Consider the following 16377-nt stretch of genomic DNA (forward strand, 5'->3'; position numbering starts at 1 on the left):
GTTATAAATTACTCCCTAACGTCGTGAAAATTGCTTAAAAGAGGCAGATAAAAGCGTTAACGGCTAACAATAAGGATATAAGAACTATGTAACTATAGTACGGGCATACAAAAGTTTAAATTTAAATAACGAAGGTTGATGCGAAGAATCCAGAGTTAAGCATGGTTTAATAATATCTGCATATGGGGGAGATTTTCTTTCCATGATTACAACGTGAGAGATTTATGGAACTATTTTGATGAAACTAAATAAGAGAATACGATGAAAGGGCGGTTTTAAAACAGGATCATATGAGATTCTTTATCACTAATGTAGTATTTACGACCTTTGGGAAAACAGAGACGAAAGAGGGTTTTTAATATTTCCGACTCAAATATTCTTCCAAAAGGGCCTATTGCCTTTAAATTATAACTCTCAGACGATGTTTGTTATTTTTAATGGTCAATTAACCTTTTACTTACGACGAATACAAGGAGTTTTAAGAAAATAAAGGGAATTTTACGCATGCATGAATGGAGGAAATTCGACATGGAAAAAATCATTTGGTTTGGCTTAGTCGGGCCGATTTAAGTGATTTTTTCATGGCGAATTTCATCCCTGGTGTATATAACTTTGCTTCCGTATGCGTGACTGCGTATAAAGTGACGACTAGTGATGATAAACGCCCCGCGGAACTAGTGAGGATAAACGCGATGCACACTACCAAAACGACGATTTTCGTCTCTTTGGTTTATTTTAAGTAAGAGGAAAAATATAAACATTTCCTTACATGAAAAGCTTGAAAATATTTTTTACATGTAGCATAGGTAACTTCAATATTCATGTATTCTTAGAATCCTCGGAAATTGAAATATACCTTTCGGCCATTTTAAAAATCAAGGAATGGGTAAAATTTAATTTTAAAAAGCTATTTGTAATGCAAAGATGTGGTTTAGTCGGGTCAAGTCAAATTATACTTAGTAAATCTTCATATACCTACCTCAAAGCTTTCACAAAGAATTTTCATCACTGCCGCATAACTACTACCTATTCTTTTTTAACCCCTATATAAAAGTAACACTGAAAAACATATAACCCATCAACTGATTACCAACTCATGTTCAGTTTTAGGTAACTACGTTCATTTAACGATAAGACGATTTCCCGATGGAATCCGCGATCATTACTACTTCACTGCGTTTCACTAGCCTTACTTTTGGACTCTTTATAAATCCTACTGTTGAAAAGTAACAAACCGCATCGTTAAGGCGAAAAAACTCCATTAAATTTCTTTTCGGCATGTGGAGTCTTAATGAAAAAGCAAAAAAAGGACCTCTACGACCTTCAGATACATTTTCAGAAAAAATCTATTTTTTTAAGCGGTATTTGTACTTTTCGGTCAGGTACATTCATGTTAAGTTTAAAATCAAGTTGAATAAATATCACAAAATAACGTCCTCCGGAGCCTTCAAGAAGCAAACTTTCCCCAAATTAGCTACATATTTGTAGGTAAAACAACGATAATGAATATTTCAAAGATTTATCCAGCATAAAAATGGCTTCGACTGACAAGCGGTAAAATTGTAAGCAATGAATTGATGCCCATTCATTCAATTTTACAAATCTTATATGTAATGTAACAATATGGATGTATAATGTAAAAAAATGATAAATCAAATTGATGGAAACATTTTATTATGCAAGGAAGAGAAGACGGGGGAAACTTTTAAAATGGTCAGCCATGGTAACTACTCCACAGCTCAAATTAAAACTGACGTTGAAAAAGAGATAAACTTTTCGATACTTAGCAAATTATTGGCATTTATGCACCGAATTCGTTTGATTGTGAAAATACAACATATGACGTAAACGGTTTTCTCGAATATATCTACACTGTATCTGTAGATTCTATAGTTATAGGTGTTTTTGCTTGATTAGTGGGATTTATATGGTTTTCGTGGTTCTTACTGCCTTACCTAATCTGCAATAGAGCTTTTCAGGTGATAGGTAGGCACGCGGAAGAAAGCTCTCAAATCACAAACTCCAAAAATTCTCGTTCAATTTGGCCCCGGAGAAAATTACCATGAGCATTTCTAAGGTCTCATAAATGTCCGCCAATCAAGGATCCAAAGTAAGATTTCCCTACCCCCAATCCCCCCCCCCACATTTTCTCAGCCACTTTTAACCCCCTTCTCCCTTCTCATCACCCCCGCAATTTCCTGTCCACTACCCCGAACCCATCATCTCGGCATTAGCCGACTCCTTCCACCACCCTCCAGACCCATTCCCTCGTCCTACCTTAAAAAAAAATCTTTCCTCATCCTCCGGCTTCATGTTTCAACCCGCATCCCCCCTCCCCTCCCAGCCTCAACATTCATTCCTCCCTCTCTCCCATCCAGAGCCATTCTCTCCCTCACAATTTCCTGCGTCTCTCCATTTCCCGACACGCACCTCGCCTACTACTCCTTCCGAGGCGGCAAGGTCAACGTCCTTGCCGTTCTCAAAATTTCCCTATAACCTGCTCATTCAATCCCAACTTAAACTGTGCCCTTAAGTCCCGCATCCACTACATAGAACGTAGTGTCCCAGTTGCAGATCCAAAGGTACTATCGTTTTCAACAATATGTAGACACCTTCCTCCTCCGTATTACTTATGGGGCCAGGTCAGTGAAAACTTAGAAGGTTGACACGTGAGACAACGTGCATGCTTTGCTGTAAGATCTTGGATTTTTCCCGGTGTATCAAGTGCAGAAAGGATTTTCGGGTATTCCACCGGGTAATTGGCTCCATGTCTCCCGAAGTTTCGAAGAACGACTTGCTCTTTATCCTTAGGGGATCTTTTGAAATTTCATTCCCAGACATTTAACAGAAGATCCCTTGAGGATGAAGAGCAAGTCGTTCTTCGAAACTTCGGGAGACATGGAGCCAGTTACCCGGTGGTAAGCCCGTGAATCTTTTCTGCATCCTTTGCCTTAACGGTACCAAGAGCCGACGGGGCTATCAAATTGTGAACGCGTTTAATCAAGTAATTTTCCATATGTTTCCCATCAACTAAATTACAATTATCATTATGGAGATTTACTTAAGTGACTCTTCCGCCTGAATTCAGTCTGTATTTTCCAAATGCATGCATGAATATGAATGCATACGTCATGAAATATGATAGCAGAGGCGCAAAATTTTCGGGAAATGTGACTAATGGCGGCAATTTTTAAGACGCCTAAATGTAGAGGATACCTTTCCTCAAGCTATAATAACTTCCCTTGAAAAACTGTATGGCTCAACTCATCCTATTTCCGCTCATACATTCTGTAATATTCTGGCAGTCAAACACAGATATTGGATTTTATTTATTTTATTGGATTATATTACTTTATTGGATTAGCTTAATTTAAGTTTGGGCAAGTAAATTTCACTCCAATTAGGCATATTTAAGGCCAAAGTATATACAACACGGATCTCCAATCCCGTTTGAAAATATAACTTTAATGAAAAAATATTAAGCAAAAGCGCTACATAGAATAGAAAATACATAGAATTAACTACGAATAGAAGTACCCGGCGGCTTGATAATTGTGACTTGCCAATGTCCAGCCAAATATTCATCTATTTACTGGAAACAGGAAGGTACTAAATATGCCATATTAATCCTAGGGTACAAGGAGTAATGATTGATTTCGTTAACCCATTGTTTAAACCCAGCCATTCACTGGCTGTTCATCTACACACCTCTAAACTTAATTTAACGAAAACATCTTAGTCAATCTGAGTAATGGGAGAAAATCAGCGGTAGTCAATAATTCGTCGGAAATTACGATTTTTTGTAATAATTGCATTGTGTCACAAATAATATAAAAATGTTACACCAAAAAGTCATTTCAAATCAAAGACAAAACCTTCAAGCATTCTTTCAATTTCTCCAAAATATATTATAGGAGATAAAACGGGGCCAACATGAAAGATTCATCTCATGCTTCACGAAATAAATAATTCAATATAATTTATTCGGTAGTACTCAAGACACTCACTCTGGCCTATAACATTGAAACCTTTTTCTTTTCTTTTTGCGAACGCAATTGATGCTTTCATAACGGTCATTCATAGATAATTGAGAAAGTACAGCGCACACAGTCATGATGGTAAACAATGACCTATCTGACCATTGAAGGCAGTAAGGCAAACGCAGGAGGAATTGATGACAAAGAAGTAAGAGTCCAGATTCGAGCCACTCCTGAATTGAAGAGCGATCTCTTACTTAAGACGCACATGCGGTCGTCACACTGGGTCAAGTGCGCATTAGGAAGAGGGACCATTCCCAAGCAGAGAAAGAGAGGGATAACGCCCATTGGTAAGCATCTCCTCGTCTCCGAGTCTTCTTTTCAGAGTCCCCTTAAAATATTCATCGATACGGATGCGATGTAAGAAGATTTAAACTTCTTACCTTCCGTAGGAGTGGAAAAAAGAAATTCAATTGAAAAGAGGTCAAATTCGTCTGAAGTATATATATATTTTGAAGTATACCTCAACCAACTGAATCCGCATTATTTACATCCACGACGCCAAATCACACAATGGTTGGGATTGGTTCAAATTCCGGAGGAGTATAAAATATTTAAGCGCAATCTCGACTGGGAAGTTGGGGATTTGTTTTCTGTCCGCTGCAAGGATGCCAAGTACGGTTCCCTAACTTGAATAATTTCAACCGATTCCGGTGATACTTGGTGGAACGAAGTAATATTCATTATTGAACAAAACGAAACCGAAGTGCTATTCCACGAATAATTTAATGCTGCCCACCAGGTTTGGCATTATTATCAACACAAAGAGGCTATTTATCTTGAAAATGAAACAAAGCCATTGAAACTAGTAAAGAGCAACCAGTAACCTAGTAAACATTACTAAGAAGAGGAAAATAAGGATAAAGTCCGTTATTAATCATCTTTATCACCATAAAAATGCTGTTTGTTTTCATAATGACACAAAGCTGTAAAAACTGTTACACAGCATTAAATTATATGTGGATCTGTACTTTGTTTTTGCTTTTTTCTACCCTAAATATGATTCGCTCTCCCTCAGTGTAGATCACCCTCTGAGCTCGAACTTATTTTAGCTATTTCATGCATTTCGCGAAACCGTTAATACATGTGAACCACCCTTGTCAAACTGCACTAAACAAGTGTCAAATATAATTAGTAGTGAAATGGGTTGGGATTTTATATACTCAGCTAGAATACATTATTTTGGACCCCAAGGGCATAATCGATTCCTAAATTCTAGAAACGCAAATACGAAAGGCGTTACTATCATTTATATCAATATTTTATTGTTTCTTCTTCCAATCTAATCTGTGTAATATGAGTAAGAAGGGTATTCCGGGCTAATATTCCCGGACTAATATTTATCCGAGAACATTTCCAAATAGTATTAATAAATGATATCCAGCCATCGATGAAATAGGCCTATTATTATCTACGTCTAAATACAAGGTAGCATATACCGTTGAAATCGCAAAAAAGTTGACTTGTTCATTACCCCTTTGTTTCTGAAACATCTTATTCTGGCATTGTACCTCGGGCGACGTGGATAACTGTTTATATGCCTATCCAATAAAATCTCTAAGACATTAACTAATCCTTCCCGCAAAAAAATCACCAATAAATGAATGCACACCATATGGAACGAAAAAAAGCCTTTACGGTAGCATCACTGGAGTTCGCATGCCAAGCACTGCAATCATCTTGGAGAACTAGTACGCCCACGTTCATTCATGCGCAAATCCGTGTATGTAATTACCAGATTAACGTTTACTCCTGCCGATTAATTTGTTATAAAAGAAAACCTAATAACTGTTTAAATAAAATGTCCTGAAGCCATTATGTCCCCTTTATTCGTGTTCCTCCGGCCTTCACGTGACCAAATAATGGGCGAGACCAAAAAAGCGGTTTTTTTCACTGACGCATCGGAAGGGATCGTAAGTTAGGGTGCTCTTACCCTCATTACACTGCGCCCCTGCTATGCATTATTCAAGTGGACTGAGTATAGGATGGAAAAGGTCGAGGGAAGGAAGCGTGGACTAGCTTCGAAACCGGATGAACAAAGGGAGATGAAGATAAAGTTTTCTGCGCAATTCCTCGGCCCCTATCTTTTTGAAATTTCTCTTTGCACTACGCTTTGAATACCATTCTTAAGCTGCGCCCTAACTAATTGCTATTTTTATCTAGCTGCCTATAAGATAGTCGAGCACTATCGACCAATTAATCCCCAGTATCACCACGAAAGATTAGCTTCAATTTTCGGAAAAAATAACAAATTTAAATTGTGAAAAAAAATTAAGAATAGGTAAATCAATGTATTAAGAAGTAAAATAATATAATATGATTTCGGGTGACCCCGTTTGGGACACCTGAAAATTTACGTGACGACATAACTCAAAAGATTTTTAACAAGCATATTTATTTCTAGTGGTACATCGGTATCAAATATAAAAATTGTACGCAAAAAACACCTTGTCATTTACTGAATGCTTTTGTTTCCAGAGGATTGTAAACGCGGTAAGCAGATACTATACAAACGCCGAGATATAACAGAACTCGAAAGCGAACAGTATGAGTTGAAGCAACAGTTTTTTTTTCCTTTTTCATTTAAAAGGGGTATTACTAAAACCATCTGGTAATCTCAAACGTGGTCCTACATTATTACCATGTATGACCACAACATATTCATTAAATGACCAATAAATAACAACACACGACGTGTTTTAACATCAGTGGCAAAATAATAGCTAATCAAATATTACGATCATTCTATGTTCTATAGGGACGCCTCTGATATTTTTTTCTCTGACGGAAAACACTGATTTTAGGAGAATTTGATGCATGCGACGGCTTCAGAGTACACATTTGTTAAAAAATATTAAATAAACCACACAGTTAGCCCTGATGATGAAGTACGACTCGACTCCCAAAACGTCGGCAGCCATGCAGGAGATTACCCAGTGGAGAACCCGAGCAGCCTTCACTAATACTCATTTTGTTACCTTTTAGGAAGATATATCCTGTTTGTTTCTTTGTTCACTCCCTTAAGTATTCTTCAATAGTATGGGTGAAGTTTTCTCGGTTGAACTTAAGGAGGCTGTAAATATTTGGAGGCGCTGATTCCGAGTTAATTTAGCGCGGTCAAACTTCCGCCATCTTAGTTTGACAATAGGTTAGTTTTCTTCATCAAATAAAACGAAATGCATTGGTTGCGATCCCTTACCCACCATTAAAGTATTCATAATATACAAATTATTTGGTTTTAGAAAACCCAGTTTAGACGAATGGCAACGGTCAATTTTAACCTCATTTGAAAAAGGCCAGATTGGCGCCAATGCGATTCCGCTCCACGTGACGTCACAGGGACCTAGTTTCTATACAAGTAGATAGGAGTTTTACATCTTCTGAGATTACTAATGCATGCATGAGGCACAGAGCTCAGGGAAACATGTCTTAATAATCACCTATTAAAACTGGCTAAGGTCGGAAAGTTTTCCTCGTTTGATAAGGTACAGTGGAACCTGGATAATTCGAACTTCTTTAATTCGAAATCTTCTTTAATTCGAATTTTTCCCGTGGTCCCTAGCATTTTGTATTAAAACAATGCTAAAACATCGTGGATAATTCGAAGTTTATTTTGGATAATTCGAATTTTTAAGTAGCAAATCATTAAATTACGATTCAAAATATCCATAAATAAAAAAGTAAAAAAACATATTCCAAGCCACATTTGACGAAATGTTTGCGTTAGAACAAACGCGGGACCGCGCCCGCCTGCGTTTAGTCTGATGACTCATACCTCCCCTCCCGCCACCGCCTGTTGAAGGCCACACTAAAAATAACTCAACCCTGCTTGCAACTGAGACGGCGCAGCGCGTTCCAAGGTCATTGTACCTGACACCCGACACTCCCCCTACATTGTGTGTCGCATGTGTCGCATTGTGCGTGGTTTATATCGTTTCGTGTGAAGGCCGTTACCTAACGTAGGTTTGCTGATGTCTTAGGGTCGGTTTCTCCAAATCTTAACTTTTAGTGAGTGTACTGTGTAGTGATCATGGCATCAACGTCATCGAAAAAACCAGGGTCTTATAAAACTTTGACATTAGCTGAAAAAGTCAGTGTGATTAAAGAAGTGGAAAAAGGAGTAAAGAAAAAATCTGAAATCGCGAAAGACTTTGGAATTCCACCCAACACCCTATCGACTTACTTAAAAAATAAATATAAAATTCTCAGCAGTGCAGAGGAATTTGATAAAGACAGGAAACGATCGCGAGAGCCAGGAAATCCAGATGTCGACAACTGTGTGCTGAAATGGTTCAAGCAGACAAGAGACAAGAAAGTTCCTGTAAGTGGTCCTCTGATTAGGATCAAGGCTGAGCAGTTTGCTAAAGAATTAGGAAAGCAAAATTTTAAAGCTAGCACTGGGTGGCTGGATGGTTTTAAAGAGCGCAATAAAATTTTGTTTAAGGCAGTCTGTGGTGAAAGTGGGGCCGTGAACCTACAGGAAGCTAACCAGTGGAAGAGAGATCTGGAAGAGATGATCCAGGACAGAGACCCGAGAAATATTTTTAACGTTGACGAAACCGGTCTTTTTTTTAAATGCACTCCTGACAAAACACTTGCATTTAAAGACGAAAAGTGCCACGGAGGGAAATTAAGCAAAGAAAGAATCACGCTATTGGTTGGCGCTAATATGGATGGTTCGGAAAAGCTGCCTTTGCTAATGATAGGAAAATCGGCCAATCCTCGTTGCTTTAAAAATGTCAAGTCTAAACCAGTAGAATATGTCAGCAGTTCTAAGGCTTGGATGACAAGTGACCTTTTTGCGAAGTGGCTAATGAAGTTGGACAAAAGGTTTGTTAAAGAAAATCGACAGGTTCTCCTTTTCATCGACAATTGCACGGCACACAACACCATACCTGTAATGGAAAATGTGAAAGTGGTTTTTTTCGCAGCCAACATGACCTCTGTTGTCCAGCCCATGGATCAAGGGATCATAAAAAATTTAAAACACTTTTACAGGGGTTTGTTGGTCGAGAATATCCTGTCCGGGGAAGGAAACGCTCTCAAAATAAAGCTGGATATTTTAGAAGCATCGCGAATGTGTAAACAAGCGTGGGACAAAGTGAAACCGGAAACAATAAAAAACTGTTTTAAAAAGGCAGGTTTTGTTAAAACCGACGAAGAAAGCGCCGAAAGAACGGAATTGGATGAAATTCTACCAATCGACGGCTGGGAGGATGTGGCACCCAATCCAATCATCTTGTACGAGGACTTTCTGAATGTGGACGAGAATGTCGCTGTGTGCGGAGAGCTAACTGACGCCGACATCGTAGCAGAAGTCCTAGACACCGAGACACAAAATAATGAAGGATCGGGGGACGAGATAGAGGGGTCACGAGCCGATGAAGAAGAAACGCCAGTACCGAGTGCAGCCGACGCTATGGACTACCTGAGAGAAATTCGGCGATTTGTGGAGAGCAGAAATAATGTTGGTGATGTGCAATTTAAATCATTAGATGTTTTAGCATCATTTATAACGGCCGAGAGATTAAATTCAAAGAAACAGGCCAAAATCTCTTCTTTTTTTGTAAAACAATAGGTTAGGGCCTATAAATTTATGTTTATTGTTTATTCAGTTAATATAGTGTCCAGACTTTTAGTTCTCTTTGATCGATGTTTTATATTTCAGTTCTGTATAGATTTTTGCTTTTATTTCGCTATGGACTATTGGTAATCGTGCGTAGTTTGCAAACTGCAGTCATGCAGTGCAGTTCAGCTATTGCTGAGGACATTTTAAGGTTAGTTAAGATTGTTTACTTAATTTCGTTGCCGTTTGAGCGATTGAAAGTTATTTTTATTGTATACTATTACTGTAATAGGCATTATTCAATAAATTAATGATCAAATAGTATCAATAAAGTTAATAGTTTTCATTTAAAACGTGTTATTATTGTTTACTTCCCCGGTTATAAGAACTTCTTTAATTCGAATTTTTGGATAATTCGAAGTTTTTAGCTGGTCCCTTGAGATTCGAATTATCCAAGTTCCACTGTATTAATAATCCTTATTTAAGACAAGCGCTACCAGCTTGCATGGTACTCTGCTACCTGCTAGCATCCTGAGTCGTATCAGCGCTCAGAGCCTCGCCTCAAGGTCACCTCACTTGCGACAGCGGGAACCAGAACGACGTCACCCGGGAGTTTTCCCGGCATTCATACTTACCCGTCGCGTTTTCGCGCGCTTGAAAATTTTCACTTCACATTGAGGATATCCTTGAAAATATACTTTATTGCAGTAATTGTTAATTTCTGATGGCTATAATGAAATTCAATACCAGTAGAGGTGCAGGTAAGCAACTAGCTTACTCTCATCAAATTTTATTTTCAGTTGAGCTGGTTTTAGAACGAAACCGTGGTGACTGATAATAATTTTTCCCTGGGAAAATATGTTTGAGTCATAACCTCGCGAAGCCTGAACGTGAGGTAAGAAAAAAGTTTACATTATGCGTTCCATAGTTTATTTTAATATATTAACGAGTTATGATCAAACATTGCACCAAATAGTATGCATTGACCCTTATGGAATTGTCAATGTTCTGTTCAAAGTGAGCGTGGCTTGTCCTACCCAAGCACCACTTCGCTCCACGCTAGAAACCAGTGGTGCCCCCTCCAGATATTTACAACTTCCTTGGGTGAACTCCAATTTTTTTTCACTAGTCTACGCACAGAATACGGATGGGTTGCGTTCTCTTGAAATACTTGCCAACCGCGTGCCAGCAAACATGTCAATGTCGTACCCAAGTACGACCCATTTCCACGTGACGTGGAAATTTCAGACATATTATCCAGTTGAGTGAGAAGGAAGAGCGATTTTCCTCCAACATAGCCTTATTTAAATGACCTTCTTAAGTTATTGAAACGCCACTTTAATCGAAAATCGATTCGAACCTTTCCCATGCCCATGCAAAGTCGACCTTATCTTTAGCGATAAAACCATCATTTTGCCCTTATCTTAATAAAGGCAAACTTTTTTTATGATTAATATTCCTCTGTTTTATGCAAGAAAAAATGTAGCAAAGTAGAACATCCATGAAGATATCTATGCAAATTAACAACTCAAAAATTATCATGGAAAATCTATAGATAATATTTCCCGAGATGGGTCAACCAAAAATCGGAGTACTTTTGATAATAGCCTTTTTAATAAGACGGTATATCATTTGCAATTCCTTCCGCTTCGTCTGACATTTCTCCTCGCTGTCAAACTAAGGGAATTTCACGCAGGCACGCCTGAAGGACCATGAGTTGCCTCAGACGCCATAACCGTCTTCTAGAGTTTGAATCTTTCATAAACTTGAGTGCGACACATGCACTCTTGCCCGTGAACTTTCAGAAACTTACTTTGAGATGGTATCGCGGAACTTTTGGGCGAATACGATGATGCAGATGATACTTTTACCACAAATTCTCAGAATATTCTGCGGCGAACAGCACTCCCGTCGTATGGAAGCTCCAACGACAGGTTCCTCAGTCAGTTTCACGTAAATACTGTATACCAATTATGAAGCATGTATGTGGTCACAATAGTTCACAACTACCCTAGCTTACGTTTCTCTCGGACTATGATGACTTTAATTTTCGTAAATCATGAAAACAATTAAGTCAAGAGCATTAATTTAAGAAATTTTCGCCTCTTGCAGGCTTCTCTTCCGTCAGTGAATATTCATTGAAAGAAAAGGGTTTGAAAAGTCAATACTGCAAAGAAGGACACTACCCTGAAACACTCATTTCTCAGGAGGGTAAAATATTTTACAGATGTCCTATACTCTCAGGTTGTATTATGTGTGTTTCAATCTTAAAATCAGCATTTTCAAGCCCTTAATTTTTCACTTATACTTGTTTCTCATAAAATATTTTCCCGCATAAAGCCTTTCGTAGACTCCTAGCTCTAAGGTACAAATCACAGCACATTTATATATCTCCAGGTGGCAAGTGTTTCAGATCAAAAAGACCGAAATTTACAAAATTAAAATCAGTGCGAAGACATATTGGAAGCAAGATAGAAGCAGAAACATATTGCTTAAAATGCCCTTTCATATAATTTTTCACAGTAAACTTCATAAAAGTTATGCAATATCCTAAACTTTAGGTATATATTTTTAAATAATTCGTCACTAAGGCAATACTTTAACGTGAATTCAACCTAAATTGATTGGCTCACATTGAATCATTCACAATCCAAGCATACGAATTATATGGACACTCATAAGTTGCAACAAATTCAAGCCAAGAGACCCAGTTATTTTCTCTATACCACCTCATAATAATAATAATAATAATAATAATGTCGTCTTTATTTCACAAGCGAATGTAGGACTAGAGAGTCCTCTCTTACAATTAACTTGTTTGACAATCACATGCATCCATGCCCTGGATAGTGGTCAAACCACCCAGGCGGGATTCGAACCCGCGACCTCTAGGTTAGCAGTCGGGGACTTTACCCCGGCGCCACCGAGGCCGGCAAATACTATGTTTGTTTAGGAGTGCTCATGGCCTTCACTAGGACACAAAAGCGGCATGCTTCGCTTTTGTTTTAATAATTCTATATTTCAGAGTTCTTCTGCTATTCAAACATTCCTAATCTTACTCAGAATGTAATTAGTAGACAAAATGTATAAGAACCATATGCGAAGACGTTGCTCTCATTGCAGAATGACATACACTGAAACAGTAAAATGGTTCACTAATAATGGCCTAAGATAGACAAGAGTTGAGGGTTGATCGGCAGAACATTAAACTAGTGGAAATGCAAAATTTTCCCGTCTCTATAGATTACATATTAGCCGTCAGATATTTAAAAAAAATGTACAACCTCCTACCTAATATTGAGCCACTCATTCAACTTCCTTTTAAATGTAAGATTATATTAACTTTAATAACAATATTTTGAAACTGTTACTGTTTGGTTGTGAATTTCCCATACAAAGTCGAGCCTCGCCACCTGTTGGCGATACCACGCGTAGTCGGGTTTTCGTTTTGTGTTTGTTTTTTTGTTGTCACTCCGAGAACGTGAGTGAATTGTGCAGTCGTCTTGTGAACTCCGTAAGCGCAAGGTCGGAGAGCAACCCAAGGAGACGGAGCCATGTCCCGCCCCCGACGGGAGCAGCAGCGGTGAGTGGTATGCGCCGGCACGGCTCGACTTCGATTTTAACTAAATAAGTCGTAATATACAGTTCACATTTATAATCACGTTCGAGAGTGATCAGTTACCATCATGACCATCGTATTGTGAAGTGAAGAAGGTTCAGTCAATTCAAAAAGATCGATATATGTAGTGTCAACGCATTCCCGTTAACAGGGTCTCGGTTTCAGTCTGAGATGAGACCCTGAATCTTTATTGTGTAATAACCCTGCTCAGTGAGTATGTCAACATCCCCACTACAGTTTCATTCTATGTTGAAAATGTGTAATTTATGGTTGAAGTTGAGAAAATTAAAGTTGGCAATTTCCGATGCTGTCTTTATTATTCATTAATAATTAGAATCTCTAGAGAAAATGGCATCCTCTGGCACTTCGACTAGCATGCATCAAAATAGTGCTCTTAAACGAAAATAGAGGCATAAAGTCAAAACTTAGGTCCAAAAGTTACCTCTAGTTACGCTGAGCAAATATAATACTCTTCGGCAATAACCAGAAAGTGCACAGTTTTTTGGATAAAATATGAACTAGAGACATCTATAGGCATACAATGCCGTTAAGAGTCAAAAATACCCACCAAGAAGAAACCTATTGGCGAGTTTTATAAAACTCGATGAGGTGACTATAATGAGTGATTACTCTGGAGATTCAATATTACTCTCAAGCTATACAACATTCTCTGCCGCGAAATTGAAAGGATATTTTCATACCAAATGAAGTCCGCCGTAAACTGAATGTAAATTTGAATGCATGGAAATGAAAAAATGTCATTGAACATTTTTAAAATATATAATATTCAGCAACTACACAGCAATATATTTCAAATAATAATGATAGTTTTATTACAAGCGACTTAGTTTGGGCTGAATTGATTCGTGGCCAAAAGGCATGGGTTGTCCCGGTGAAATACGTCAATAATATCCGATAGACAGAGTAAGTCAATAAATAACTAAAGAGAATGCGTGTATATATCATGCCAGTAACTGTTGTCACAAAGGTAAACCTTGCAGGAAAAATTGAGCATCATTTCGTGATGTGCTATAAAATTTAGTTTTTTTCTTATGAACAAAACTCATCGCATGCAATTGTTACTTGTAAGGTTCTGAAACCGAGTGAACTCTTCATTTCCTCTTTAAAGATACGTAACATAATCAGGTGATATAGAGATACATTTTCACGATGGGAACGCATGAGTTTTTCTGATTTATGCTTTTCAGATGTTTCACAGAGTAAACTCGCTGAAGGACAAAATTATTTTGACTAACTCCATCAGTATCTTCACCGCAAAATGTCAGTGGGAAATTTTTCCATCCCTGGAACCCTTTTTCTGACTTATAATTCTGCCGGTGTCAATCTTTTTCTTTCCACTTTTATTTACTGGAGACCAGAAGTTAGAGCTAATTGAGATTGCTCTTGGAACAATGGCGGCGATGACTGTTGAAAGGACAGAGCTTGCTCGAAGGAAGAGTTGAAGAGAAAAAGCGACAGTTATAATCCACTTTGTTAATGTAATTCTTCGTTAAAATTAAGTCATCGGAATTTTTTAGTAAATTTAAAAAAAATAACTTCAATTCATCGGTTCGCGAAGCTGTGGCACACACTATCTTTGCACGCTTTTCAATTCACTCACACAGTTTTTAAGCTAAATCTTTACTTCCTTTACGACTAACGGCTAAAAGATTAGCCAATGAACTATTATAAACTTAAGTGCCATTATCTCAGTAACATGCATTAAATAGCCAGCCACGAGAAAAAAATTTGGCATAATAGGGTACTTTCCTTCGTCAAAGAACACGAAAGGTATTGTTTGCGATCCATTACCCAACATTAGTATATTAATAATATATACATTATTTGGTTGTAGAAATCCCAGTTTAGACGAATCATAATGGTCCATTTTTCATCTCACCTCATTTAAGAAAGGTAACATTGGCGCCCATGCGATGCCACTCCACATGACGTCACATGGACATAGATTCTATACGGGTAGTCAGGAGCTAAACATCGTCTGAGATTACCAATGCATGCATGAGGCACAGAGCTCAGGGAAACATCAGGCGCTCACAGCCTCACACCAAGGTGGCCTCACGGCCGGCGGCAGCCGGAACCAGAATGACGTCACACGGACTTTTCCCAGCATTCATACTTAGCCGTCGCGTTTTCGCCCGCTTGAAATTTTTCACTTTTCATTTAATTTCGAAAAATAGATATCGTTATTTAAAAATCTAAAAGCGTGAAATACGTACACCAGGAGTAATAATCTTTCGATTTGTGCAATTTAAAAAAATAGGAAACCAACCTATTGAAAGTGCCATTCTACTGCCTTCAGATTATATACTCCAGTTTCAAGTTCTATCACTGAGAATAAAATTGACCGGCTATTTTCAGATGTTACCGTCGTCAAAATGAGCTGAAGACAAGAAAAGAGTGACGAAGAAAAGGACAAGGTACACTCAATTATTACCGTCTTCGACGACTACAGGAAAAAAAAACGTTATCTCAGGTGGGACCGACGAGGAATTTCATCTCTCGCTTTAAACTCATTAACGAGTGCGGTCGATGAATCCGCGAATCTTTAATTCACTCCCTCCTCCTCGAACTCCTCCCTGCGAGATTGCCTCTTTTCTCCCAGAAATTTAGGGCATTTCTTCAACTTCTCCTCTAAATTCCAGTCAAAGATGCCTGGCAAATGATTAATTAACCTCATTTTGGGGCGCAAGCAAGATTGGATCGGGGATGAAAATTTAGCGTAGAATTTCAGCGAATAAGGAAAAGAAAAACAAAACTGTGGGCGACGTTTCGCTCATTACTTCACAAGTTCGGTGGTAAGACAACATGAAAGCTTGCTAAGGTTATGTCGAGGAATATCTTAAAAGGTTAAGAACACCTAGTAAATCATTTTCTTTTTTTAGTTGTAAAAGCTTAAACGTCACCAGCCAGGGCCGGCCCTAGCGGGTGCGGGGCTAGGGGCGAACCTTCAGTGCGGGGCCCTTCACTTAAAATATTAAACTCTATACCCCATCTACATACTCGAGCATTTTGAATCCCTACCACTCTCTGGATAAGTATGTGACAAACGCAATTGCACAATAAAAATTACTGCATTATTATTCCTTTTTCATAATATTATTTTTTGTCTAGCACGGACTTAACAATACAATAAT

At 38.2% G+C, this 16377-nt stretch overlaps 1 protein-coding gene across 1 annotated transcript; it reads left to right on the top strand.

The window, feature by feature from the left end:
* Positions 1–8067: 8067 nt before the first annotated feature.
* On the top strand, positions 8068–13230 carry LOC124159666 (tigger transposable element-derived protein 4-like). The gene is made up of 2 exons (XM_046535574.1): positions 8068–9504; positions 13102–13230. The coding sequence occupies exons 1-2, from the start codon at positions 8068–8070 to the stop codon at positions 13228–13230; spliced, it is 1566 nt and encodes a 521-aa protein (XP_046391530.1).
* The last annotated feature ends 3147 nt before the right edge of the window (positions 13231–16377 follow it).

The sequence above is a fragment of the Ischnura elegans genome, chromosome 5 (assembly GCF_921293095.1).
Source record: "Ischnura elegans chromosome 5, ioIscEleg1.1, whole genome shotgun sequence".
In the NCBI taxonomy this organism is placed as follows: Eukaryota; Metazoa; Arthropoda; class Insecta; order Odonata; family Coenagrionidae; genus Ischnura; species Ischnura elegans.

Coding starts and splice junctions, on each gene's coding strand:
- LOC124159666 (XM_046535574.1), top strand. CDS start 8,068: ATGGCATCAACGTCATCGAAAAAACCAGGGTCTTATAAAACTTTGACA. Junction 9,505..13,101: donor TTGTGGAGAGCAGAAATAAT/GTTGGTGATGTG, acceptor TGAATTGTGCAG/TCGTCTTGTGAACTCCGTAA.